At 43.2% G+C, this 27901-nt stretch overlaps 1 protein-coding gene across 1 annotated transcript in view; it reads left to right on the forward strand.

Moving 5' to 3' along the window:
* Positions 1-15701: 15701 nt before the first annotated feature.
* LOC135526817 (plastin-3-like) overlaps positions 15702-27901 on the forward strand; it is a 109540-nt gene continuing 97340 nt past the window's right edge. Inside the window, exons 1-2 of the mRNA XM_064955491.1 lie at positions 15702-15798; positions 25950-26057. Coding sequence (XP_064811563.1) covers positions 25997-26057 — 61 coding nt within the window. The 5' untranslated portion in view covers positions 15702-15798; positions 25950-25996. The remainder of the gene's footprint in view (positions 15799-25949; positions 26058-27901) is intronic.

Here is a 27901-nt window from a genome sequence, read left to right on the forward strand (position 1 = left end):
GTAAATGTTGACTGGTAGATGTTGACTGGTCGATGTTGATTGGTAGATGTTGATTGGTAGATATTGATTGGTAGATGTTGATTGGTAGATGTTGACTGGTCAATGTTGATTGGTAGATATTGATTGGTAGATGTTGACTGGTCAATGTTGATTGGTAGATGTTGATTGGTAGATATCGATTGGTAGATGTTGATTGGTAGATGTTGATTGATAGATATTATTGGTAGATGTTGATTGGTAGATGTTGATTGCTCAATGTTGATTGGTAGATGTTGACTGGTCAATGTTGACTGGTCAATGTTGATTGGTAGATATTGATTGGTAGATGTTGATTGGTAGATGTTGATTGGTAGATGTTGATTGGTAGATGTTGATTGGTAGATGTTGATTGGTAGATGTTGATTGGTAGATATTGATTGGTAGATGTTGATTGGTAGATATTATTGGTAGATATTATTGGTAGATGTTGATTGGTAGATGTTGATTTGTAGGTGTTGATTGGTAGATGTTGATTGGTAGATGTAGGCTCTATATTTATGGGCTGTGTTATTATTAACAGATTATTGTGCAGAATTAACAAAATCTGAATTTACCTTCCTAAGAAAAACTGTAGCAGCTGTATTCTATTAGCTGGAGAGACGACAGAGACAAACCCTGGTGTTAATAAGGAAGCAGCCGCAGCAGGGCCGGCCCTCGCCTTTTTTGGAGGCCCTACATGAGTGTTCCTGCAATTCTACCACATTTTTTGACCCAGACACCGAGCCTGTATGTCTTCGTGGGAGATGAGATATTCCCATGTGACTATACATATGATGGGGAAATTATACCAATATAGATGTGGTAATGATATGCCACATAAATGTGATCAGGCATCTTAGTAAGATAATAGGGACCTATGTCCTGATCCTCTTACTCAGATGCCTGATCTGGACAAAGTAAAAGGATATGGGCCTATGTCCTTATCAGGCATCTTAGTAAGAGGATAGGGGCCTACAGTTGAAGTCTGAAGTTTACATACACTTAGGTTGGAGTCATTAAAACTCGTTTTTCAACCATTCCACCAATTTCTTGTTAACAAACTATAGTTTTGGCAAGTCGGTTAGGACATCTACTTTGTGCATGACACATGTAATTTTTCCAACAAATGTTTACAGACAGATTATTTCACTTATAATTCACTGTATCACAATTCCAGTGGGTCAGAAGTTTACATGCACTAAGTTGACTGTGCTTTAAACAGCTTGGCAAATTCCAGAAAATGATGTCATGGCTTTAGAAGCTTATGATAGGCTAAATAATATCATTTGAGTCAATTTGAGTCAACCAGTGGATGTATTTCAAGGCCAACCTTCAAACTCAGTGCCTCTTTGCTTGTCACCACGTGAAAATCAAAAGAAATCAGCCAAAATTGGAGACCTCCACAAGCTTCATCCTTAGGAGCAATTTCCAAACGCCTGAAAGTACCACGTTCATCAAATCAAATTTAAAAATGTATTTATAAAGCCCTTCTTACATCAGCTGATGTCACAAAGTGCTATACAGAAACCCAGCCTAAAACCCCAAACAGCAAGCAATGTAGGTGTAGAAGCACGGTGGCTAGGAAAAACTCCCTAGAAAGGCCAAAACCTAGGAAGAAACCTAGAGAGGAACCAGGCTATGAGGGTGGCCAGTCCTCTTCTGGCTGTGCCGGGTGGAGATTATAACAGAACATGGCCCAAGATGTTCAAATGTTCATAAATGACCAGCATGGTCAAATAATAGTAATCACAGTGAACAGTTCAGGGTTCCATACCCGCAGGCAGAAGAGTTGAAACTGTAGCAGCAGCACGGCCAGGTGGACTGGGGACGACAAGGCTCAGGTCCTCCGAGAGAGACATTTACATTTACATTTAAGTCATTTGGCAGACGCTCTTATCCAGAGCGACTTACAAATTGGTGAATTCACCTTATGACATCCAGTGGAACAGCCACTTTACAATAGTGCATCTAAATCTAAATCATTTAAGGGGGGGTGAGAAGGATATCTTTATCCTATCCTAGGTATTCCTTAAAGAGGTGGGGTTTCAGGTGTCTCCGGAAGGTGGTGATTGACTCCGCTGTCCTGGCGTCGTGAGGGAGTTTGTTCCACCATTGGGGGCCAGAGCAGCGAACAGTTTTGACTGGGCTGAGCGGGAACTGTACTTCCTCAGTGGTAGGGAGGCGAGCAGGCCAGAGGTGGATGAACGCAGTGTCCTTGTTTGGGTGTAGGGCCTGATCAGAGCCTGGAGGTACTGCGGTGCCGTTCCCCTCACAGCTCCGTAGGCAAGCACCATGGTCTTGTAGCGGATGCGAGCTTCAACTGGAAGCCAGTGGAGAGAGCGGAGGAGCGGGGTGACGTGAGAGAACTTGGGAAGGTTGAACACCAGACGGGCTGTGGCGTTCTGGATGAGTTGTAGGGGTTTAATGGCACAGGCAGGGAGCCCAGCCAACAGCGAGTTGCAGAAATCCAGACGGGAGATGACAAGTGCCTGGATTAGGACCTGCGCCGCTTCCTGTGTGAGGCAGGGTCGTACTCTGCGGATGTTGTAGAGCATGAACCTACAGGAACGGGCCACCGCCTTGATGTTAGTTGAGAACGACAGGGTGTTGTCCAGGATCACGCCAAGGTTCTTAGCGCTCTGGGAGGAGGACACAATGGAGTTGTCAACCGTGATGGCGAGATCATGGAACGGGCAGTCCTTCCCCGGGAGGAAGAGCAGCTCCGTCTTGCCGAGGTTCAGCTTGAGGTGGTGATCCGTCATCCACACTGATATGTCTGCCAGACATGCAGAGATGCGATTCACCACCTGGTCATCAGAAGGGGGAAAGGAGAAGATTAATTGTGTGTCGTCTGCATAGCAATGATAGGAGAGACCATGTGAGGTTATGACAGAGCCAAGTGACTTGGTGTATAGCGAGAATAGGAGAGGGCCTAGAACAGAGCCCTGGGGGACACCAGTGGTGAGAGCGCGTGGCGAGGAGACAGATTCTCGCCACGCCACCTGGTAGGAGCGACCTGTCAGGTAGGACGCAATCCAAGCGTGGGCCGCGCCGGAGATGCCCAACTCGGAGAGGGTGGAGAGGAGGATCTGATGGTTCACGGTATCGAAGGCAGCCGATAGGTCTAGAAGGATGAGAGCAGAGGAGAGAGAGTTAGCTTTAGCAGTGCGGAGCGCCTCCGTGATACAGAGAAGAGCAGTCTCAGTTGAATGACTAGTCTTGAAACCTGACTGATTTGGATCAAGAAGGTCATTCTGAGAGAGATAGCGGGAGAGCTGGCCAAGGACGGCACGTTCAAGAGTTTTGGAGAGAAAAGAAAGAAGGGATACTGGTCTGTAGTTGTTGACATCGGAGGGATCGAGTGTAGGTTTTTTCAGAAGGGGTGCAACTCTCGCTCTCTTGAAGACGGAAGGGACGTAGCCAGCGGTCAGGGACTAGTTAGGGCTGGGTGGAGTTCTGACTAGTTAGGGCTGGGTGGAGTTCTGACTAGTTAGGGCTGGTGGAGGTCTGACTAGTTAGGGCTGGGTAGAGTTCTGACTAGTTAGGGCTGGGTGGATTTCTGACTAGTTAGGGCTGGGTAGAGTTCTGACTAGGTAGGGCTGGGTGGAATTCTGACTAGGTAGGGCTGGGTAGAGGTCTGACTAGTTAGGGCTGGGTGGAGTTCTGACTAGGTAGGGCTGGGTAGAGGTCTGACTAGGTAGGGCTGGGTAGAGGTCTGACTAGTTAGGGCTGGGTAGAGTTCTGACTAGGTAGTGCTGGGTAGAGTTCTGACTAGGTAGGGCTGGGTAGAGGTCTGACTAGTTAGGGCTGGGTAGAGTTCTGACTAGGTAGTGCTGGGTAGAGTTCTGAGTAGGTAGGGCTGGGTAGAGGTCTGACTAGTTAGGGCTGGGTGGAGTTCTGACTTGTTAGTGCTTGGTAGAGTTCTGACTAGGTAGGGCTGGGTAGAGGTCTGACTAGTTAGGGCTGGGTGGAATTCTGACTAGGTAGTGCTGGGTAGAGTTCTGACTAGTTAGGGCTGTGTAGAGTTCTGACTAGTTAGGGCTGGGTGGATTTCTGACTAGTTAGGGCTGGGTGAATTTCTGACTAGTTAGGGCTGGGTGGATTTCTGACTAGTTAGGGCTGGGTAGTGTTCTGACTAGTTAGGGCTGGTGGAGTTCTGACTAGTTAGGGCTGGGTGGAGTTCTGACTAGTTAGGGCTGGTGGAGTTCTGACTAGTTAGGCTGGGTGGAGTTCTGACTAGTTAGGGCTGGTGGAGTTCTGACTAGTTAGGGCTGGGTGGAGTTCTGACTAGTTAGGGCTGGTGGAGTTCTGACTAGTTAGGGCTGGGTGGATTTCTGACTAGTTAGGGCTGGGTAGAGTTCTGACTAGTTAGGGCTGGGTGGAGTTCTGACTAGTTAGGGCTGGGTGGAGTTCGGACTGTTTTCTGTGTGGTAGATGTTGACTGGTAGATATTGATTGGTAGATGTTGACTGGTCAATGTTGATTGGTAGATGTTGATTGGTATATATTGATTGGTAGATGTTGATTGGTAGATGTTGACTGGTCAATGTTGATTTGTAGATGTTGATTGGTAGATAATGATTGGTAGAGGTTGATTGGTAGATATTGATTGGTAGATGTTGAATGGAAGATGTTGATTGGTAGATGTTGACTGGTCAATGTTGACTGGTCAATGTTGATTGGTAGATGTTGATTGGTTGATGTTGAATGGTAGATATTGATTGGTAGATGTTGATTAGTAGATGTTGATTGGTAGATGTTGACTGGTCAATGTTTATTGGTAGATGTTGACTGGTAGATATTGATTGGTAGATGTTGATTGGTAGATGTTGACTGGCCAATGTTGATTGGTAGATGTTGATTGGTAGATGTTGATTGGTAAATGTTGACTGGTAGATGTTGACGATGTTGATTGGTCGATGTTGATTGGTAGATGTTGATTGGTAGATATTGATTGGTAGATGTTGATTGGTAGATGTTGACTGGTCAATGTTGATTGGTAGATATTGATTGGTAGATGTTGACTGGTCAATGTTGATTGGTAGATGTTGATTGGTAGATATCGATTGGTAGATGTTGATTGGTAGATGTTGATTGATAGATATTATTGGTAGATGTTGATTGGTAGATGTTGATTGCTCAATGTTGATTGGTAGATGTTGACTGGTCAATGTTGACTGGTCAATGTTGATTGGTAGATATTGATTGGTAGATGTTGATTGGTAGATGTTGATTGGTAGATGTTGATTGGTAGATGTTGATTGGTAGATGTTGATTGGTAGATGTTGATTGGTAGATATTGATTGGTAGATGTTGATTGGTAGATATTATTGGTAGATATTATTGGTAGATGTTGATTGGTAGATGTTGATTTGTAGGTGTTGATTGGTAGATGTTGATTGGTAGATGTAGGCTCTATATTTATGGGCTGTGTTATTATTAACAGATTATTGTGCAGAATTAACAAAATCTGAATTTACCTTCCTAAGAAAAACTGTAGCAGCTGTATTCTATTAGCTGGAGAGACGACAGAGACAAACCCTGGTGTTAATAAGGAAGCAGCCGCAGCAGGGCCGGCCCTCGCCTTTTGGAGGCCCTACATGAGTGTTCCTGCAATTCTACCACATTTTTTGACCCAGACACCGAGCCTGTATGTCTTCGTGGGAGATGAGATATTCCCATGTGACTATACATATGATGGGGAAATTATACCAATATAGATGTGGTAATGATATGCCACATAAATGTGATCAGGCATCTTAGTAAGATAATAGGGACCTATGTCCTGATCCTCTTACTCAGATGCCTGATCTGGACAAAGTAAAAGGATATGGGCCTATGTCCTTATCAGGCATCTTAGTAAGAGGATAGGGGCCTACAGTTGAAGTCTGAAGTTTACATACACTTAGGTTGGAGTCATTAAAACTCGTTTTTCAACCATTCCACCAATTTCTTGTTAACAAACTATAGTTTTGGCAAGTCGGTTAGGACATCTACTTTGTGCATGACACATGTAATTTTTCCAACAAATGTTTACAGACAGATTATTTCACTTATAATTCACTGTATCACAATTCCAGTGGGTCAGAAGTTTACATGCACTAAGTTGACTGTGCTTTAAACAGCTTGGCAAATTCCAGAAAATGATGTCATGGCTTTAGAAGCTTATGATAGGCTAAATAATATCATTTGAGTCAATTTGAGTCAACCAGTGGATGTATTTCAAGGCCAACCTTCAAACTCAGTGCCTCTTTGCTTGTCACCACGTGAAAATCAAAAGAAATCAGCCAAAATTGGAGACCTCCACAAGCTTCATCCTTAGGAGCAATTTCCAAACGCCTGAAAGTACCACGTTCATCAAATCAAATTTAAAAATGTATTTATAAAGCCCTTCTTACATCAGCTGATGTCACAAAGTGCTATACAGAAACCCAGCCTAAAACCCCAAACAGCAAGCAATGTAGGTGTAGAAGCACGGTGGCTAGGAAAAACTCCCTAGAAAGGCCAAAACCTAGGAAGAAACCTAGAGAGGAACCAGGCTATGAGGGTGGCCAGTCCTCTTCTGGCTGTGCCGGGTGGAGATTATAACAGAACATGGCCCAAGATGTTCAAATGTTCATAAATGACCAGCATGGTCAAATAATAGTAATCACAGTGAACAGTTCAGGGTTCCATACCCGCAGGCAGAAGAGTTGAAACTGTAGCAGCAGCACGGCCAGGTGGACTGGGGACGACAAGGCTCAGGTCCTCCGAGAGAGACATTTACATTTACATTTAAGTCATTTGGCAGACGCTCTTATCCAGAGCGACTTACAAATTGGTGAATTCACCTTATGACATCCAGTGGAACAGCCACTTTACAATAGTGCATCTAAATCTAAATCATTTAAGGGGGGGGGTGAGAAGGATATCTTTATCCTATCCTAGGTATTCCTTAAAGAGGTGGGGTTTCAGGTGTCTCCGGAAGGTGGTGATTGACTCCGCTGTCCTGGCGTCGTGAGGGAGTTTGTTCCACCATTGGGGGGCCAGAGCAGCGAACAGTTTTGACTGGGCTGAGCGGGAACTGTACTTCCTCAGTGGTAGGGAGGCGAGCAGGCCAGAGGTGGATGAACGCAGTGTCCTTGTTTGGGTGTAGGGCCTGATCAGAGCCTGGAGGTACTGCGGTGCCGTTCCCCTCACAGCTCCGTAGGCAAGCACCATGGTCTTGTAGCGGATGCGAGCTTCAACTGGAAGCCAGTGGAGAGAGCGGAGGAGCGGGGTGACGTGAGAGAACTTGGGAAGGTTGAACACCAGACGGGCTGTGGCGTTCTGGATGAGTTGTAGGGGTTTAATGGCACAGGCAGGGAGCCCAGCCAACAGCGAGTTGCAGAAATCCAGACGGGAGATGACAAGTGCCTGGATTAGGACCTGCGCCGCTTCCTGTGTGAGGCAGGGTCGTACTCTGCGGATGTTGTAGAGCATGAACCTACAGGAACGGGCCACCGCCTTGATGTTAGTTGAGAACGACAGGGTGTTGTCCAGGATCACGCCAAGGTTCTTAGCGCTCTGGGAGGAGGACACAATGGAGTTGTCAACCGTGATGGCGAGATCATGGAACGGGCAGTCCTTCCCCGGGAGGAAGAGCAGCTCCATCTTGCCGAGGTTCAGCTTGAGGTGGTGATCCGTCATCCACACTGATATGTCTGCCAGACATGCAGAGATGCGATTCACCACCTGGTCATCAGAAGGGGGAAAGGAGAAGATTAATTGTGTGTCGTCTGCATAGCAATGATAGGAGAGACCATGTGAGGTTATGACAGAGCCAAGTGACTTGGTGTATAGCGAGAATAGGAGAGGGCCTAGAACAGAGCCCTGGGGGACACCAGTGGTGAGAGCGCGTGGCGAGGAGACAGATTCTCGCCACGCCACCTGGTAGGAGCGACCTGTCAGGTAGGACGCAATCCAAGCGTGGGCCGCGCCGGAGATGCCCAACTCGGAGAGGGTGGAGAGGAGGATCTGATGGTTCACAGTATCGAAGGCAGCCGATAGGTCTAGAAGGATGAGAGCAGAGGAGAGAGAGTTAGCTTTAGCAGTGCGGAGCGCCTCCGTGATACAGAGAAGAGCAGTCTCAGTTGAATGACTAGTCTTGAAACCTGACTGATTTGGATCAAGAAGGTCATTCTGAGAGAGATAGCGGGAGAGCTGGCCAAGGACGGCACGTTCAAGAGTTTTGGAGAGAAAAGAAAGAAGGGATACTGGTCTGTAGTTGTTGACATCGGAGGGATCGAGTGTAGGTTTTTTCAGAAGGGGTGCAACTCTCGCTCTCTTGAAGACGGAAGGGACGTAGCCAGCGGTCAGGGATGAGTTGATGAGCGAGGTGAGGTAAGGGAGAAGGTCTCCGGAAATGGTCTGGAGAAGAGAGGAGGGGATAGGGTCAAGCGGGCAGGTTGTTGGGCGGCCGGCCGTCACAAGAAGCGAGATTTCATCTGGAGAGAGAGGGGAGAAAGAGGTCAGAGCACAGGGTAGGGCAGTGTGAGCAGAACCAGCGGTGTCGTTTGACTTAGCAAACGAGGATCGGATGTCGTCGACCTTCTTTTCAAAATGGTTGACGAAGTCATCTGCAGAGAGGGAGGAGGGGGGGGGGGAGGGGGAGGAGGATTCAGGAGGGAGGAGAAGGTGGCAAAGAGCTTCCTAGGGTTAGAGGCAGATGCTTGGAATTTAGAGTGGTAGAAAGTGGCTTTAGCAGCAGAGACAGAGGAGGAAAATGTAGAGAGGAGGGAGTGAAAGGATGCCAGGTCCGCAGGGAGGCGAGTTTTCCTCCATTTCCGCTCGGCTGCCCGGAGCCCTGTTCTGTGAGCTCGCAATGAGTCGTCGAGCCACGGAGCGGGAGGGGAGGACCGAGCCGGCCTGGAGGATAGGGGACAAAGAGAGTCAAAGGATGCAGAAAGGGAAGAGAGGAGGGTTGAGGAGGCAGAATCAGGAGATAGGTTGGAGAAGGTTTGAGCAGAGGGAAGAGATGATAGGATGGAAGAGGAGAGAGTAGCGGGGGAGAGAGAGCGAAGGTTGGTACGGCGCAATACCATCCGAGTAGGGGCAGTGTGGGAAGTGTTGGATGAGAGCGAGAGGGAAAAGGATACAAGGTAGTGGTCGGAGACTTGGAGGGGAGTTGCAATGAGGTTAGTGGAAGAACAGCATCTAGTAAAGATGAGGTCGAGCGTATTGCCTGCCTTGTGAGTAGGGGGGGAAGGTGAGAGGGTGAGGTCAAAAGAGGAGAGGAGTGGAAAGAAGGAGGCAGAGAGGAATGAGTCAAAAGTAGACATGGGGAGGTTAAAGTCGCCCAGGACTGTGAGAGGTGAGCCGTCCTCAGGAAAGGAGCTTATCAAGGCATCAAGCTCATTGATGAACTCTCCGAAGGAACCTGGAGGGCGATAAATGATAAGGATGTTAAGCTTGAAAGGGCTGGTAACTGTGACAGCATGGAATTCAAAGGAGGCGATAGACAGATGGGTAAGGGGAGAAAGAGACAATGACCACTTGGGAGAGATGAGGATCCCGGTGCCACCACCCCGCTGACCAGAAGCTCTCGGGGTGTGCGAGAACACGTGGGCGGACGAAGAGAGAGTAGTAGGAGTAGCAGTGTTATCTGTGGTGATCCATGTTTCCGTCAGTGCCAAGAAGTCGAGGGACTGGAGGGAGGCATAGGCTGAGATGAACTCTGCCTTGTTGGCCGCAGATCGGCAGTTCCAGAGGCTACCGGAGACCTGGAACTCCACGTGGGTCGTGCGCGCTGGGACCACCAGATTAGGGTGGCAGCGGCCACGCGGTGTGGAGCGTTTGTATGGTCTGTGCAGAGAGGAGAGAACAGAGATAGATAGACACATAGTTGACAGGCTACAGAAGAGGCTACGCTAATGCAAAGGAGATAGGAATGACAAGTGGACTACACGTCTCGAATGTTCAGAAAGTTAAGCTTACGTAGCAAGAATCTTATTGACTAAAATGATTGAAATGATACAGTACTGCTGGAGTAGGCTAGCTGGTAGTGGCTGCGTTGTTGACTTTGTAGGCTAGCTGGCAGTGGCTGCGATGTTGACACTACACTAATCAAGTCGTTCCGTCGAGTGTAATAGTTTCTACAATGCTGCTATTCGGGGGCTAGCTGGCTAGCTAGCAGTGTTGATTACGTTACGTTACGTTAAAATAGCTGGCTAGCTAACCTAGAAAATCGCTCTAGACTACACAATTGTCTTAGATACAAAGACGGCTATGTAGCTAGCTAGCTACGATCAAACAAATCAAACCGTTGTACTGTAATGAAGTGAAATGAAAATGTGATACTACCTGTGGAGCGAAGCGGAATGTTGACCGGGTTGTTGAAGTTCTATTCGGTAGACGTTGGCTAGCTGTTGGCTAGCTAGCTAGCAGTATCTCCTACGTTAAGGACGACAAATAGCTGGCTAGCTAACCTCGGTAAATTAAGATAATCACTCTAAGTCTACACACTCTAAACTACACAATTATCTTGGATACGAAGACAGCAAAGACAACTATGTAGCTAGCTAACACTACACTAATCGAGTCGTTCAGTTGAGTGAATAGTTTCTACAGTGCTGGTATTTGTTAGCTAGCTGCTGGGCAGATAGCAGTGTAGACTACGTTAGGACGACGAAATACGATAATTACGCAATTATCTTTGATACAAAGACGGCTATGTAGCTAGCTAAGAAGAAATTGCTAAGATTAGACAAATCAAACCGTTGTACTATAATGAAATGTAATGAAAATGTAATGAAAAGTTATACTACCTGCGGACCGAAGTGTAGATGCGACCGCTCGCTCCAACCCGGAACCGGGAGAGAGAGAAAGAAAGAAAGAAAGAGAGAATTAGAGAGAGCATACTTAAATTGACATAGGACACCGGATAAGACAGGAGAAATACTCTAGATATAACAGACCCGACACATAAACTACTGCAGCATAAATACTAGAGGCTTAGTTCATCTGTACAAACAATAGTACGCATGTATAAACACCATTGGACCCGCAGCCTTCATACCACTCAGGAAGGAGATGTGTTCTGTCTCTAAGAGATGAATGTACTGTGGTGTTAAAAGTGTAAATCAATCCCAGAACAACAGCAAAGGACCTTGTGAAGATGCTGGAGGAAACAGGTACAAAAGTGTCTATATCCACAGTAAAACGAGTCCGATATCGACATAACCTGAAAGGCCATTCAGCAAGGAAGAAGCCACTGCTCCAAAACCACCATAAAAAGCCAGACTACAGGCCCCCATCCTCTTACTCTGTCCTGATCAGGACTTAGGCCCCCATCCTCTTACTCTGTCCTGATCAGGACATAGGCCCCCATCATCTTACTCTGTCCTGATCAGGACTTAGGCCCCCATCCTCTTACTCTGTCCTGATCAGGACTTAGGCCCCCATCCTCTTACTCTGTCCTGATCAGGACATAGGCCCCCATCCTCTTACTCTGTCCTGATCAGGACTTAGGCCCCCATCCTCTTACTCTGTCCTGATCAGGACATAGGCCCCCATCCTCTTACTCTGTCCTGATCAGGACATAGGCCCCCATCCTCTTACTCTGTCCTGATCAGGACTTAGGCCCCGAATCCTCTTACTCTGTCCTGATCAGGACTTAGGCCCCCATCCTCTTACTCTGTCCTGATCAGGACATAGGCCCCCATCCTCTTACTCTGTCCTGATCAGGACATAGGCCCCCATCCTCTTACTCTGTCCTGATCAGGACATAGGCCCCCATCCTCTTACTCTGTCCTGATCAGGACATAGGCCCCCATCCTCTTACTCTGTCCTGATCAGGACATAGGCCCCCATCCTCTTACTCTGTCCTGATCAGGACATAGGCCCCCATCCTCTTACTCTGTCCTGATCAGGACATAGGCCCCCATCCTCTTACTCTGTCCTGATCAGGACATAGGCCCCCATCCTCTTACTCTGTCCTGATCGAGCATCTTAGGCCCCTATCCTCTTACTAAGATTATTTGTAAGGTGATGGGAGGGGGTGATGAACCAGGCCTGGGAGATGATAACGCAAAGGGTGATGAACCAGGCCGAGGAGGTAATGAACCAGGAGGTGATGAACCAGGAGGTGATGAACCAGGAGATGATTAACCAGGAGATGATTAACCAGCCGGGGAGGTAATGAACCAGGAGGTGATGAACCAGGCCGGGGAGATGATGAACCAGGAGGTGATGAACCAGGAAATGATTAACCAGGCCGGGGAGGTGATGAACCAGGAGGTGATTAACCAGGAGGTGATGAACCAGGAGGTGATGAACCAGGAGGTGATGGACCAGGCCGGGGAGGAGATTAACCAGGAGATGATTAACCAGGAGGTAATGAACCAGGAGATGATTAACCAGGAGGTGATGAACTAGGAGGTAATGAACCAGGAGGTAATGAACCAGAAGGTGATGAACCAGGAGATGATTAACCAGGAGGTGATGAACCAGGAGGTAATGAACCAGAAGGTGATGAACCAGGAGGTGATTAACCAGGCCGGGGAGATGATAAACCAGGAGGTGATGAACCAGGAAATGATTAACCAGGCCGGGGAGGTGATGAACCAGGAGGTGATTAACCAGGAGGTGATGAACCAGGCCAGGATGTGATGAACCAGGAGGTGGTGAACCAGGAGGTGATGAACCAGGCCGGGGAGGTAATGAACCAGGAGGTAATGAACCAGCAGGTGATGAACCAGGAGGTGAGTTAGTAAAGTTAGTCTAGCTAGCTACATTTTCAGATGTTACACATTTCTAATTTTGAAATGAAGTATTTTCATTTGAAGTTAGTGTACTGTTAGCTAGCTAGCTAACGTTAGCTGGCTGACTCGCTAGCTAACGTTATGTGTATGATCTTATTAATCGTATCTCAGAGCCATTTGCTTTGGCTAGTTATAGCCTAATTTTAGCTAGCTAACATTCAACCTGGTTGGGTAGGTACCTGTAGATTCATGCATATTTTTGTTTTTTATTTAATCTTTATTTAACTCGGCAAGTTAAGTTAGTTAAAAAAAGAGCGTGTGAATTTTTTCATCTTTTTGTTAAAAATCGCGCAAAATTTCAACGTCCTGCTACTCATGCCAAGAATATAGTATATGCATATGATTAGTATGTGTGGAGTGCCAACAAAGAAGCTCGTCAAAGGTAATGAATGTTTTATTTTATTTCTGCGATTTGTGTATCGCCGGCTACGCTAATTCTTTTGTTTACGTCCCCTTCAGGTATTTCAGGGGTTATATGCTATCAGATAATAGCTTCTCATGCTTTCGCTGAAAAGTATTTTAAAAATCTGACATGTTGGCTAGATTCACAACGAGTGTAGCTTTAATTGAGTACCCTGCATGTGTGTTTTAATGAAAGTTCAAGTTTTATTGAGTACTATTAGTTGTCACTCTGAAATTTCCCCTGATGTTGATCCCTGTACAGGGACAGCAGCCATAACTCGTTAAGAACAAATTCTTATTTACAATGACGGCCTACCGGGGAACAGTGGGTTAACATAGGCTAATGCGATTAGCATGAGGTTGTAAGTAACAAGAACATTTCCCAGGACATAGACAAATCTGATATCGACAGAAAGCTTACATTCTTGTTAATCTAACTGCACTGTGTAATTTACAGTAGCTATTACAGTGAAATAATACCATTCTATTGTTTGAGGAGAGTGCACAGCTTTGAACTTGAAAAATTATTAATAAATCAATTAGGCACATTTGGGCAGTCTTGATACAACATTTTGAACAGAAATGCAATGGTTCATTGGATCAGTCTAAAATGTTGCACATACACTATTACCATCTAGAGGACAAAATCTAAATTGCACCTGGGCTGGAATAATACATTATGGCCTTTCTTTTGCATTTCAAAGATGCTGGTACACAAAAATAAAATAGAAACAGTTGTTTTTTTCTTTGTATTATCTTTAACCAAATCTAATGTGTTATATTCTCCTATGTTCCTTTCACTTTTCCACAAACTTCAAAGTGTTTCCTTTCAAATGGTATCAATAATATGCATATCCTTGCTTCAGGTCCTGAGCTACAAACAGTTAGTGTAACGGCGTTCTTCGTTTGTCGAAAGAGAGTCGGACCGAAATGCAGCGTGTCGGTTACTCATGTTTTTTAATGAATGAATCGCGGTACATGAAATAACTGATATAAATAAATAACAACAAAACGGAACGTGAAACCTAATTACAGCCTATCTGGTGAAACTACACAGAGACAGGAACAATCACCCACGAAATACACAGTGAAACCCAGGCTACCTAAATACGGTTCCCTATCAGAGACAACAAGAATCACCTGACTCTGATTGAGAACCGCCTCAGGCAGCCAAACCTAAACTAAACACACCCCTAATCAACCACAATCCCAATGCCTACAAAAAACCCAATACGACAACACAATAACATAAACCCATGTCACACCCTGGCTTGACCAACTAATTAACTAAAAACACAAAATACTAAGACCAAGGCGTGACAGTTAGATTTTAGGCAAAAATTGAAAAAAAGGGGCAAATCCTTAAGAGGTTTTAATTGAAATGCACCTCATCAATCAAATCATATCAAATTTGATTTGCCACATTCACATGGTTAGCAGATGTTAATGCAAGCGTAGCGAAATGCTTGTGCTTCTAGTTCTGACGAAGCAGTAATATCTAACATCAAATATCTAATATCAACGAGTAATCTAACCTAACAATTTCACAACAACTACCTTATACACACAAGTGTAAAGGAATTAATGAGAATATGTACCTAAAAATATATGAATGCGTGATGGTACAGAACGGAATAGGCAAGATGCAGTAGATGGTATAGAGTACAGTATATACATATGAGATGAGTAATGTGGGGTATGTAAACATGATATAAAGTGGCATTGTTTAAAGTGGCTAGTGATACATTTATTACATAAATTTTTCATTATTAAATTGGCTAGAGATGAGTCAGTATGTTTGCAGCAGCCTCTCAATGTTAGTGGTGGCTGTTTAACAGTCTGATGGCCTTGAGACAGAAGCTGTTTTTCAGTCTCTCGATCCCAGCTTTGATGCACCTGTACTGACCTCGCCTTCTGGAGGATAGCGGGGTGAACAGGCAGTGGCTCGGGTGGCTGTTGTCTTTGATGTCCTTGATGGGTGAGATAAAAAAATAAATATATATTTAATTAATTTTGAGTTTAGGCTGTGACTAAACAAAATGTGGAATAAATCAAAGGGTATGAATGCTTTCTGAAGGCACTGTAGCTCTGCACAGATTCTGTCAGACTTGGGTCCTGACTCAAGACTAAAATAATGGTGTTCCTAAAAAGGTCCAGTAGCCAAGACAACAAATACAAACTCCATCTAGACACCGTTGCCCTAGGCCACACCAAAAATGACACCTACCTTGGCCTAAACATCAACACCATAGGTAACTTCCACAAGGATGTGAACAATCTGAGAGACAAGGCACCGGAAATGTCTTTATCTTTTTGAGTGCAATATTTACTGTTTAATTCGAATCGTTTTTGTTGATGTGTCTTCTCACTTTTATTTCACTTACTTTGCCAATGTAAACCCGTTTCCCATGACAATGAAGCACTTTGAATTGAATTTGAATTGGTCCCATGGAGGCTGGCCAATAGGCGGAGGAGTGGGCGGGGCAGCAGTGGGCGGACCGGGAGCAGGGAGTGAGACCAGGGATGTGGTTGCAGTGCAGGGCAACAGGCAGCGGTGCAGAACGACAGGCATCCTGATTGACACATTGGTGGAGAGAAAGTAAGTGACTGATTTATTCTATTCTATTGACTGAAGGATATATCCAACTCACTAATGTTGAGTTTGGTTAGGGTATCTGTTTGAAGGTGTAATCTGAGTTGCCAGCATTCATTCTCTCGATTTGCTTTCAACGGTAGGCTAAACTAGACACGCAATCTTCCATTACCCCGAATGTAGGCTAAAGAATACATATTGTTAAGGAAAATCCGAAGTTACACAAAATGAACCTTATTGTCCACTGTCCAGGACATCGCGTTATTACTTTGGTATTTTAGTTTACAGTTTACCAGTGTAGCATATCAAGGTTAGGTTATTACAAATTAGGCGTGTGTGTGTTAACATGTTGTGGACACAATTGTACCATCCAGTAGAAATAATTGTTCCTTCCTGCTTCCCCAATCCTGGGATCCCATGGAACTAAGTGACTTGTCCTTGCACGGTTCTTATATCCCATCATAACTTTCATAAACCCGTGTGTTGTTTCATAAAACCGTGTGTTTCATAAAAACGTGTGTTGTTTCACCAACAAAGGGCTCGATGATACACAACATTACATTAGACATAACAGCCGTAACAGCAGATGTTCAGTTGCTCGGCAGGCAGCGTGTCAGTCTGTATTCTAGCCTACAGAGAGAGAAGGATATGATCCGTCTGCAGGACAGACAGGGAGGACAGCGCGTGGTCAATGACAATGTGTGGAATGAATGACGTATTGTCTGTGGATGCTCTGCCATGAGGAGCAGTCATATGCTCCCCTACTCTCTCTCCCTCTCTCCCTCACTGTCTCTCTCTCTCTCCCTTACTCTCTCTCTCTCTCTCTCTCTCTCTCTCTCTCTCTCTCTCTCTCTCCGTCTCTCCCTCTCTCTCTCCGTCTCTCCCTTACTCTCTCACTCGCTTACTCTCTCTCTCCCTTACTCTCTCTGTCTCTCTCTGTCTCTCTCCCTCACTCTCTCTCTCTCTCTCTCCCTTACTCTCTCTCTCTCTCTCTCTCTCTCTCTCCGTCTCTCCCTTACTCTCTCTCTCCCTTACTCTCTCTCTCTCTCTCCCTTACTCTGTCTGTCTCTCTCTCTCTCACTCTCTCCGTCTCTCCCTTACTCTCTCTGTCTCTCTCTGTCTATCTCACTCTCTCTCTCTCTCTCTCTCTCTCTCTCCGTCTCTCCCTTACTCTCTCTCTCTCCCTTACTCTATCTCTCTCTCTCTCCGTCTCTCCCTTACTCTCTCTCTGTCTCTCTCTGTCTATCTCACTCTCTCTCTCTCTCTCTCCGTCTCTCCCTTACTCTCTCTCTCTCCCTTACTCTCTCTCTCTGTCTCTCTCTGTCTTCCTCTCTCTCTGTCTCTCTCTCTCTCTGTTTTATTTTTATCATTAGTGCCCATTGTCCATTCTTTCCTGGTTAGTGAAATATAGCCTAAAGCCAAAACATTCCCAGTTTGGAAAACAATGATCAAGGAGACATGACCTACAGCTAAATGTATTTCTCTTGGCACCTTTCAGAGCGAGGGCATCTCCCTGGTTATTCATTCATTAGATGCATTACTATTATACACCGCTTACACATGAAAAGTAAAACACAATCATATGAAATGAAAACATTCTTCAGTAAAAAAGCCTGAATTTGGTTGTGATGCAACTCAACCCCTCTGGCTGCAACTTGGTTGTGTCTGTCTGTGGGTGTATGTGGATGTGTGTGAGTGTTCCCTCTAAGGGATCCAGCCTGCTACTACAGCTGCTCCTGAAACAGACAGCCGGTGAGTCAGCAGAACCAAGGACGCGTTCCTAACCGTAACCCTTCTCCGAGAGAACTTGATGTTCTAGGGGATGTTGGACTGCTGCCAATCTCTACACAGTTTTACACATTTTGCAGTGTTTAAAGGGATACTTCAGGATTTTGGCAATGAGTCCCTTTATCTACTTCCCCAGAGTCAAATGGACTTGTGGATAGAATTTGTATGTCTTTGTGTCCAGTTTGAAGTTTGAAGGAGTTAATTTCATAAGGACTGGAAGTCTATTGGGATGTTCTCTCTATCAGCTAGTTTAAATGAAGTCATGCTGCTTGCTTAGTGAGCATCACTTCCCCCTGGTTCAGCCCATACCTGGCGCGACCTCGGGACCAGTGGTGGAAGAAGTACCCAACTGTCATACTGTAGTAAAAGTAAAGATACCTTCATAGAAAATGACTCAAGTAAAAGTCACCCAGTATAATTCTACTTGAGTAAAAGTCTAAAAGTAGTTGGTTTAAAATATACTTAAGTATCAAAAGTAAAAGTATAAATAATATTAAAAAATCCCTATATTAAGCAAACCAGACAGCACCATTTTCTTGTTTTTTTACTTCACTGAAATCCAGGGACACTCCAACACTCCGACATCATTTACAAACAAATCATTTGTGTTTAATGAGTCCTCCAGATCAGAGGCAGTAGGGATGACCAGGGATGTTCTCTGTTTAGTGAGTCCTCCAGGTCAGAGGCAGTAGGGATGACCAGGGATGTTCTCTGTTTAGTGAGTCCACCAGATCAGAGGCAGTAGGGATGACCAGGGATGTTCTCTGTTTAGTGAGTCCTCCAGGTTAGAGGCAGTAGGGATGACCAGGGATGTTCTCTGTTTAGTGAGTCCACCAGATCAGAGGCAGTAGGGATGACCAGGGATGTTCTCTGTTTAGTGAGTCCTCCAGGTTAGAGGCAGTAGGGATGACCAGGGATGTTCTCTGTTTAGTGAGTCCACCAGATCAGAGGCAGTAGGGATGACCAGGGATGTGCTCTGTTTAGTGAGGCCTCCAGGTTAGAGGCAGTAGGGATGACCAGGGATGTTCTCTGTTTAGTGAGTCCACCAGATCAGAGGCAGTAGGGATGACCAGGGATGTTCTCTGTTTAGTGAGTCCACCAGATCAGAGGCAGTAGGGATGACCAGGGATGTTCTCTGTTTAGTGAGTCCTCCAGATCAGAGGTAGTAGGGATGACCAGGGATGTTCTCTGTTTAGTGAGTCCTCCAGATCAGAGGCAGTAGGGATGACCAGGGATGTTCTCTGTTTAGTGAGTCCTCCAGATCAGAGGCAGTAGGGATGACCAGTGAGTCCTCCAGATCAGAGGCAGTAGGGATGACCAGGGATGTTCTCTGTTTAGTGAGTCCACCAGATCAGAGGCAGTAGGGATGACCAGTGATGTTCTCTGTTTAGTGAGTCCTCCAGATCAGAGGCAGTAGGGATGACCAGGGATGTTCTCTGTTTAGTGAGTCCTCCAGATCAGAGGCAGTAGGGATGACCAGGGATGTTCTGTTTAATGAGTCCACCAGATCAGAGGCAGTAGGGATGACCAGTGATGTTCTCTGTTTAGTGAGTCCTCCAGATCAGAGGCAGTAGGGATGACCAGGGATGTGCTCTTGATTGTGTGTGAATTGGACCATTTTCCTGTCCTGCTAAGCATTCAAAATGTAACAGGTACTTTTGGGTGTCAAGGAAAATATATGGAGTCAAAAGTACAATGTTTTCTTCAGGAATGTAGTGAAGGGAAAGTAAAAGTTGTCAAAAATATAAATAGTGAAGTAAAGGCCAGATACCCAGAAAAATGACGTAGTTCTTTAAAGTATTTTACTGAAGTACTTTACACTACTGCTCAGGACCGTCCTCCTTGAAGTGTCTTAGCCGACCGCACCACCTCAATAGCCAGGTGATGAGGCGACGCAAGTGGGACCCTTCAGGCTGAAGAGGACGTTTCACAAATCCCCAGTTACTACGCTAGCAGATACCCATAGACTTCCAGTTATTGAGCTTACGCTAGTTAGCAACATCCATCGAATTACACACAGAGACATACACGTGGTATCCACAAGTTCACCTGACTCTAGGTAGATAAACACATGGTATCCACATGTACAACTGACTCTAGGTAGATAAACACGTGGTATCCACAAGTACAACTGACTCTAGGTAGATAAACACATGGTATCCACAAGTTCATCTGACTCTAAGTAGATAAACACGTGGATTCCACAAGTTCACCTGACTCTAGGTAGATAAACACATGGTATCCACAAGTTCACCTGACTCTAGGTAGATAAACACATGGTATCCACAAGTTCATCTGACTCTAGGTAGATAAACACATGGTATCCACAAGTACAACTGACTCTAAGTAGGTAAAGGGCCTTATTGCCACAATCCCAAATTATCCCTTTAAATCAACCCTTAAATAGTTAATACTATAACACTTTAATACTATAATACTTTAATACTTAATACTATAATGCTTTAATACTTTAATACTATAATACTTTGATACTATAATACTGTAATACATTCATAATTTAATACTTAATACTATAATACTTTAATATTATAATACTATAATACGTTAATACTATAATACTATAATATTTTAATACTATAATATTATAATATTTAAATTCTATAATACTATAATAGTTTAATACTATAATAGTATAATATTTGAATACTATAATACTATACTGTTTTAATACTGTAATACTTAATACTATAATATTTTAATACTATAATATTTTAATACTATGATACTATAATATTTTAATACCATAATATTTTAATACCATAATACTATAATACTATGATACTATAATACTTAATACTATACTATTTTAATACTATAATACTATAATACTATAATACTATAATATTTTAATACTATAATGCTAAAATATTTTAATACTATAATACTTAATACTATAATACTTAATACTATAATCCTATAATATTTTAATACTATAATCCTAAAATATTTTAATACTATAATATTTTAATACTATGATACTATAATACTTAATACTATAATAATTAATACTATAATACTATAATACTTAATACTATACTATTTGAATACTATAATACGTAATACTATAATACTTAATACTATAATCCTATAATATTTTAATACTATAATCCTAAAATACTTAATACTATAATAATTAATACTATAATACTATAATACGTAATACTATACTATTTGAATGCTATAATACTTAATACTATAGTACTATAATACTTAATACTATAATACCATAATACTAGATGACTTGGCCACACTCTACAGAGTGTATAAAGTAGTTGATTATATGGTTACATGTTGAGTGTTAAAGTAGCACTACATTACACGTGCCTGTTTATTGACATGTAACGTTATGGTGTAACTCTCACAGTGCGCTTTCGATCCACACTTTAAACAAGAACATCGCGTTGTTTCAACTAAATATGATTCAGTAACTGGTTCCACAGCACTTTTTTGTTGTTGTTTTTCTCAACTTTTTTAGTTGTTCAACATTTAGCTGCAATGTTTGAAGAAATTCAGTCAACTTAAAGGATGTGTTTTGCTCAAATTGTCTCATATGTTCATTCAACTAGAAATTATCGTATCTTACTTTTTAAAAAAGGCTGTGGAATTAGTTACAAACACAGTGCTTTTAGCATCTAATATTTTTAACCGACAGTACATATTTAACTCACGTTGACATTGTTCATTTACACAGTAATTAATATTCAACATGTCCTCACGTGGGATTTGAACTCACAACCTGTTGGTTCACAGCATTCCAATCTTCCTAATATCCTCTATGTCTGGCTCGGTGACTGATTTTTGCACTTCAAAGTAAATCTCTTTTAAAAGTACACTCAAGAAAACCATTTTATTTATCATAGTGATTAAGAAGTAACATGCCTCCCCAACATTAGATAACTTCACAGAAACATCTCAAATTGCTTAAATAAGTAAATGAAATCAATGATGAGAGAATAGTCTGATGAACTGGTAATTGACACAGACATGGAATGCAATGAGCCAAGAACTTGTTGAAATCCCATTGGAGGATATGGTCAAACCAGATGTTATTGGTCACATACACATGGTTAGCAGATGTTATTGGTAACATACACATGGTTAGCAGATGTTATTGGTAACATACACATGGTTAGCAGATGTTATTGGTCACATACACATGGTTAGCAGATGTTATTGGTCACATACACATGGTTAGCAGATGTTATTGGTAACATACACATGGTTAGCAGATGTTATTGGTAACATACACATGGTTAGCAGATGTTATTGGTAACATACACATGGTTAGCAGATGTTAATGGTCACATGGTTAGCAGATGTTAATGGTCACATACACATGGTTAGCAGATGTTATTGGTAACATACACATGGTTAGCAGATGTTATTGGTAACATACACATGGTCAGCAGATGTTATTGGTCACATACACACGGTTAGCAGATGTTAATGGTCACATACACATGGTTAGCAGATGTTATTGGTCACATACACATGGTTAGCAGATGTTATTGGTCACATACACATGGTTAGCAGATGTTATTGGTAACATACACATGGTTAGCAGATGTTAATGGTCACATACACATGGTTAGCAGATGTTAATGCGAGCAAAATGCTTGTGCTTCTAGTTCCGACAGTGCAGTAATATCTAACAAGTAATCTAACAATTCCCCAACAACTACCTAATACACTCAAATCTAAGTAAAATAATGGAATAAGAATATATACATATAAATATATGGATGAGCGATGTGGGGTAGCCCAGTGGTTAGAGCATTAGGCCAGTAACTGAAAGGTTGCTGGATCAAATCCCCGAACTGACAAGGTAAATGTCTGTTGTTCTGCCCCTGAACAAGGCAGTTAACTCACTGTTCCTCGGTAGGTTGTCATTGTAAAATAACAATTTGTTCTTTACTGACGTGCTTAAATAAAAATGTCGGAGTGACATAGTTTAAGATGAAATAGATAGTATAGAATACATATGAGATGAGTAATGCAGGATAAATATTATTAAAGTGACTAGTGTTCCATTTATTAAAGTGGCCAATGATTTAAAGTCTGTATGGCAGCAGCCTCTCTGAGTTAGTGATGATTATTTCACAGTCTGATGGCCTTGAAGATGTTTTTCAGTTTTTATCACTGTATAGTTGAACATGCAAAATATAATCGTGTGTATCAAGTATGTTGAAAACATAAAGGCTGTGGAAGGGGTTAATACAATGCAACAGTAGTTTTGGTCTAGAGTTTCCTCCTATTAGTGTTAAACACATACACTGTACTGGAAGTCATTTGGTGTTGTAACACTGTGGTGCCATATTTCCATTTCTTTTCAACTGAATTGTAGAGTCACCACCCATGACTGTATTTGTTAGTGACAGAGACATGGTTGTTGAATTCTTTCATTTTTAAAGGCCTGTGGCGTTTACCAAATTATTATATGGTTGAATGCTATCATTAAAATGTCACTTTATGAAAATAATTTACATATACTGAACACAAATATAAACTCAACATGTAAAGTGTTGGTCCCATGTTGCATGAGCTGAAATAAAAGATCCCAGAAATGTTCCATATGAACAAAGGTTTTATATCTCTCAAATTTGTTTACCTCGGTGTTAGTGAGCATTTCTTATTTTCCAAGATAATCCATCCACCTGACAGGTGTGGCATATCAAGAGGCTGATTAAACAGCATTATCATTACACAGGTGCACCTTGTGCTGGGGGCAATAAAAGGCCACTCTAAAATGTGCAGTTTTGTCACAACACAATGCCACAGATGTCTCAAGTTTTGCGGGAGCGTGCAATTGACATGCTGACTGCAGTAATGTCCACCAGAGCTGTTGAATGTTAATTTCTCTACCAAAAGCCGCCTCCAACGTAGTTTTAGAGAATTTGGCAGTACGTCCAACCAACCTCATAACCACAGTTACTCTGAAAAATGAACACTGGACAATGTGCTGTGTTCCCAGCTGTATGAGGTGAAAGTTAACACATGTGTTTCTCCTTAGGACAACCCCCTTCTCTCATCTCAGAAAAGTTTCTATGAATCTAAATCGAACCTGCTTGTTTTGCTGTCTGTTCTGCTGCAGCCCCTACCCCCCTCTAATGACTGATTCTGCAGGTGATCTGGTGTTTTGGTTTGTAACCCGAGACCCAGGAATCTCTGCATCTCACCCAGCACAGCCCTGAGCTCTGAAACAGGCAGTAGAGATATGCTGAGTTCCAAATCAACCCCTAATTCCTACAATATAGGCACTACACCCTATTTCCTAGCCACTACATCCTATTTCCTAGACACTACACCCTATTTCCTAGCCACTACACCCTATTTCCTGCCACTACACCCTATTTCCTAGCCACTACACCCTACTTCCTAGCCACTACATCCTATTTCATAGCCACTACACCCTATTTCCTAGCCACTACACCCTATTTCCTGCCACTACACCCTATTTCCTTCCACTACACCCTATTTCCTAGCCACTACACCCTATTTCAGAGCCACTACACCCTATTTCCTAGACACTACACCCTATTTCCTAGCGACTGCACCCTATTTCCTAGTCACTACATCCTATTTCCTAGCCACTACATCCTATTTACTAGCCACTACATCCTATTTCCTAGCCACTACACCCTATTTCCTAGTCACTACATCCTATTTCCTAGCCACTACATCCTATTTCCTAGCCACTACATCCTATTTACTAGCCACTACATCCTATTTCCTAGCCACTACACCTTAAACCACAGGTCCTCCAAGCAGACTTCGCTCCACTCTCACCTCCTGTCTCAGTAAGATGTCAGAGTGAAGGAACAGTCAGAGATATCCCAGCAAACCGGGAACATTCCCAGAACGTTATCTAACATTCCCATTAGGGTTTTATTTAACATTAGGATGATAGCATCATTCAGAGAATGTTTTTGATTACAAAATATAATATAAAATAAAATAAAACGTTTTTTCATTAAATATCCTTGAAATGTTCTCCAAACATTGATTACAATGTTGTGTACAACTTCGGTAACAATCACCACAGAACGAACGTTCCCCAAAAGTTCTCATTAAGTTTCCAGGTAATGTAATTACACAATCTACAAGTAAAGTTTTCCCAGCAAGTTCCCAGAACATTTGTTAGGTAGTGGCAAATGTTCTCATAACACGTACAAAACATTCGCCTGATGCTGCAAGAACGTTCCTACAACACATTTAATCTGTTCTTTAAAGGTTCCCAGATGTTTCATTAGGTTGTAGGGAGCATTTTGGTGAGAACATTGTGAGGCCATCACAGAAGATATGTTCCCAAAATACAAAAAACGGCCCAGTTTTATGCCGTGTTTTATGAGCTGAAACAAAAGATCCCCGAAATGTTCTATACGCACAAAAATGTCTCTCATATTCTGTACACAAATTTTGTTTACTTTACGCTCACAAAAGCTCCAAAAGAATAAAGACATTTCAAATGTAATTATATATATATATATATATATATATATATACAGTGTTGTAATGATGTGCAAATAGTTAAAAGTACAAAAGGGAAGATAAATAAACATAAATATAGGTTTTCACTTTTCTTGTGGCAACAGGTCACAAATCTTGCTGTAATGATTGACTGTGGTATTTCACCAAATAGATATGTGAGTTTATCTTTTAATTCTTTGTGTGTCTGTGTAATCTGAGGGAAATATGTGTCTCTAATATGGTCATACATCTGGCAGGAAGTTAGGAAGTGCAGCTCAGTTTCCACCTCATTTTGTGGGCAGTGAGCACATAGCCTGTCTTCTCTTGAGAGCCAGGTCTGCCTACGGCGGCCTTTCTCAATAGCAAGGCTATGCTCACTGAGTCTGTACATAGTCAAAGCTTTCCTTAATTTTGGGTCAGTCACAGTGGTCAGGTATTCTTCCACTGTGTACTCTCTGTTTAGGGCCAAATAGCATTCTAGTTTACTCAGTGTTTTTGTTAATTAATAATTGTGTCAAGTAATTATAGTTTATTTTTCTCATGATTTGTTTGGGTCTAGTTGTGTTGCTGTCCTGGGGCTCTGTGGGGTGTGTTTGTGTTTGTGAACAGAGCCCCAGGACCAGCTTGCTTAGGGGACTCTTCTCTAGGTTCATCTCTCTGTAGGTGATGGCTTTGTTATGGAAGGTTTGGGAATAGCTTTCTTTTAAGTGGTTTCAGAATTGAACGTCTCTTTTCTGGATTTTGATAATTAGCGGGTATCGGCCTAATTCTGCTCTGCATGCATAATATGGTGTTTTACATTGTACACTCGCTGTCTTTTCCTTTCATCATCCCCCCTCTCTCTTCTCTCATTTTCTCTCTCCCTCTCTCCTGCTCTCCAGACTCAGTGTGATCAGAAGAGATAGTGTTTCTCTGGTAGAAACTAAAGATGGCGGGAAAGATACCTAAAGATGAGATGGAGGAGCTCAGAGAGGCCTTCCAGAAAGTTGGTGAGTGCATTCAATACACTACACTACCGAAAGTATGTGGACACCTGCACGTCCAACATCTCATTCCAAAATCATGGCCATTAATATGGAGTTGGTCCCCCCTTTGCTATAATAACAGCCTCCACTCTTCTGGGAAGGTTTTCCACTAGATGCTGAAACTGCTGCGGGGACTTGCTTCTATTCAGCCACAAGAGCATTAGTGAGGTCGGTCACTGATGTTGGGGGTGATTAGGCCTGGCTCGCAGTCGGCGTTCCAATTCATCCCAAAGGTGTTTGATGGTGTTGAGGTCAGGGCTCTGTGCAGGCCAGTCCTGTTCTTCCACACCGATCTTGACAAACCATTTCTGTATGGACCTGGCTTTGTACACAGAGGCATTGTCATGCTGAAACAGGAAAGGGCCTTCCCCAAACTGTTGCCACAAAGTAGGAAGCACAGAATCGTCTAGAATGTCATGGTATGCTGTAGCGTTAAGATTTACCTTCACTGGAACTAAGGGGCCCGAAACATGAAAAACAACCCCAGACCATTATGTCTCCTCCACCAAACTTTACAGTTGGCACTATGCATTGGGGCAGGTAGCGTTCCATCTGCTAAACCCAGATTAGTTTGTCAAACTGCCAAATGGTGAAGCGTGATTCATCACTCCAGATAACGCGTTTCCACTGCTGCAGAGTCCAATGGCGGCAAGCTTTACACCACTCCAGTCAACACTTGACATTGAGCATGGTGATCTTAGGCCTGTGTGCGGCTGCTCGGCCACGGAAACCCATTTCATGAAGCTCCCGACGAGCAGTTATTGTGCTGACGTTGCTTCCAGAGGCAGTTTGGAACACGGAAGTGAGTGTTGCAACCGAGGACAGACTATTTTTATGCGCTACGTGCTTCAGCACTCGGTGGTCTCGTTCTGTGAGCTTGTGTGGTCTACCACTTTATGGCTGAGCCGTTGTTGCTCCTAGATGTTTCTACTTTACAATAACAGCACTAACAATTGACCAGAGAAGCTCTAGTAGGGAAGAAATTCTACGAACTGACTTGCTCAGCCCAGTCAAAACTGTTCGCTGCTCTGGCCCCCCAATGGTGGAACAAACTCCCTCACGACGCCAGGACAGCGGAGTCAATCACCACCTTCCGGAGACACCTGAAACCCCACCTCTTCAAGGAATACCTAGGATAGGATAAGTAATCCTTCTCACCCCCCCCCCCTTAAATGATTTAGATGCACTATTGTAAAGTGGCTGTTCCACTGGATGTCAGAAGGTGAATTCACCAATTTGTAAGTCGCTCTGGATAAGAGCGTCTGCTAAATGACTTAAATGTAATGTAATGTAATGTTGTTGCAAAGGTGGCATCCAACGACGGTGCAGAGCTTTTCAGTAAGGAGATTCTACTGCCAATGTGTGTCTATGGAGATTGCATGGCTGTGTGTTCGATTTTATACACCTGTCAGCAACGGGTGTGGCTGAAATAGCTCAATCCACTAATTTGAAGGGGTGTCATACCTTTGTATAGATAGTGTATAATGTATATGTGCATATACAGTGTATTCAGTGTGAGGTGTTTTCCTCGTGGAAACAGACTGCAAGTGATCCAGTCTGTGATTGTAGTAAATCACAAGATTGTCAAATCTTCCCTCTGAATCTATGTTATATACAGTTGAAGTCAGATATTTACATACATTAACCAAATACATTTAAACTCAGTTTTTCACAATTACTGACATTTAATCCCAGTAAAAATTCTCTGTTTTAGGTCAGTTAGGATCACTACTTTATTTTAAGAATGTGAAATGTCAGAATAATAGTAGAGAGAATGATTTATTTCAGCTTTGATTTCTTTCATCACA

The sequence above is a fragment of the Oncorhynchus masou genome, chromosome 32 (assembly GCF_036934945.1).
Source record: "Oncorhynchus masou masou isolate Uvic2021 chromosome 32, UVic_Omas_1.1, whole genome shotgun sequence".
Lineage (NCBI taxonomy): Eukaryota > Metazoa > Chordata > Actinopteri > Salmoniformes > Salmonidae > Oncorhynchus > Oncorhynchus masou.